Genomic DNA, 1739 nt, shown 5'->3' with positions numbered 1-1739 from the left:
TTAGTTGGGTCTGGTTGGGTTGATGGCATGATAGGTTCCAACATCGCACCTCAACTCATTGACTTTGAACCATACAAAGAAACCCCTTCCCGGCGGAATTATCGCTTTTGATTTGGATATGTTGTATTTCATATCCACTACGGCCTACATGCAAAGTTTGAAGTCAATTGACTCCGTAGTTGATTAGACGTTCAACGTCTGAAACCAAATGGAATGTACGTCCAATCTGCCCTGCTCTGATTGGTCAGTTTTCTAACCCTGAATGGAATGGACGTCCATTCCACCCCCACCTGTTGGATAGTACACCGGCCATCTGGTCCGCCGCAGCCATGGGTTGGCTTCATCGTGCTCCCCGGCCTGGATGACATTGCTGGTCTGCCGTTGCTGTTCCCGGTAAAACCGCTCCAGCTCATCAATGACATGGCTGGCTCTGTTCTGGTCTGGCGTGCCGGTGTGCTCAGTAGTCTCCTTAGTCTGGATCTGTATGTAGTGGGAGCCCTTGCGCGATGCAAATACCTGCTGGAACTGCACCTTCTGGCATGATCTGTCCACCTCATCCTGTGCTGCCGTACGCTTTTGTGGCGCTGTACGGCCACGGCTGGGATATGGCGACCAGCTGTGCTTGTTCTGCCAGTGCTTGCGCATGGTGTTCATGTTCCCTGCCACATACTGGCACTGGGGATCCCGCTGGCACCTGTAGCCATCATGAATGGGTAGTTCCGGGATTGGTTCATTCAGTATTGTGGGCAGTGTTAACTGTGTAGTATCTCGAGCCACATTGTCCCACTGTTCAATGTTCTCCTTTATCTGCTGAACCACCGCATGCTTTAGCTGATGGGCCTTGCCTTTCAGATGCCGTTCAATCTCGGTTGGCCACACAGCGTGCTTGCACCGGCGGCATATGATAATGAGGTATGATTCACAGTGGATAAATAATTGATGTTCCATGTCGATGTTGGGTCTGTCTTGTGCATTGAATATATATATATTTCCTTCATTCAGTGTCTTTGTGTGAAACTTGACAGATCTGATCTGGTGTGAATGTTTGTTTTTTCTGTGGTTAAAATCACTCCAGGATGAAGCCTTTCAGTTTTCTTATATGTTTTGCTATTTTTATTTACTTTGTTGATCTTGCACCGCTTTGCACCGCTCTGTTGCCTGGGTGAAAATATATATATATAGTTGGGTCTGGTTGGGTTGGTGGCTTACCCCATCAAACATCGCACCTCAACTCATTGACTTTGACACCACAATTTAACCCCTTCCCGGCGGAATTATCGCTTTTAATTTGGATATGTTGTATTCCATATCCACTACGGCCTACATGCAAAGTTTGAAGTAATGGGGTGGCTGGCTGCCGCAGAAGGGAAGGGAAGAGGGAGCTCGACCGCGACCGGGCCACTGCGGGCACGCGGAGGCGGGAGCGGGAGCACGCACGGGCGGCCAATCAGGGACGGAGAAAATCGGACGGGGGCGCGTCGGACGGCGCACTAGGGTATAAAGAACTTTGAATTGAATTAATTTTTGATTATGAGTAGTTTTGATTTGTTGTTGAAAAGTTTGATTTATTTTATTAATGTTATAATTCTTGCAAGTGATTGATTTCTTCTGTGTTTTAATGATGCTGTCTTTTATAATATTTGTTTCATTTGTTTTTTAAAGTGAGTTATGTTGACTCCTTGACATTTTTGTGGTTATATTTTCTTTGATTGAACAGTTTAAATAGTTGTTTGATTCTG

At 46.3% G+C, this 1739-nt stretch overlaps 1 protein-coding gene across 1 annotated transcript; it reads right to left on the bottom strand.

Annotated features, from left to right (window-relative positions):
* Positions 1–252: 252 nt before the first annotated feature.
* Positions 253–948, bottom strand: HCAG_09111 (predicted protein; the record flags this gene model as incomplete). Its single annotated transcript, XM_001535890.1, has 1 exon — positions 253–948. The coding sequence occupies one exon, from the start codon at positions 946–948 to the stop codon at positions 253–255; it is 696 nt and encodes a 231-aa protein (XP_001535940.1).
* Positions 949–1739: the final 791 nt, after the last annotated feature.

The sequence above is a fragment of the Histoplasma capsulatum genome, genomic scaffold (assembly GCF_000149585.1).
Source record: "Histoplasma capsulatum NAm1 scaffold_22 genomic scaffold, whole genome shotgun sequence".
Lineage (NCBI taxonomy): Eukaryota > Fungi > Ascomycota > Eurotiomycetes > Onygenales > Ajellomycetaceae > Histoplasma > Histoplasma mississippiense.
This window is presented reverse-complemented; position numbering and strand designations above follow the sequence as displayed.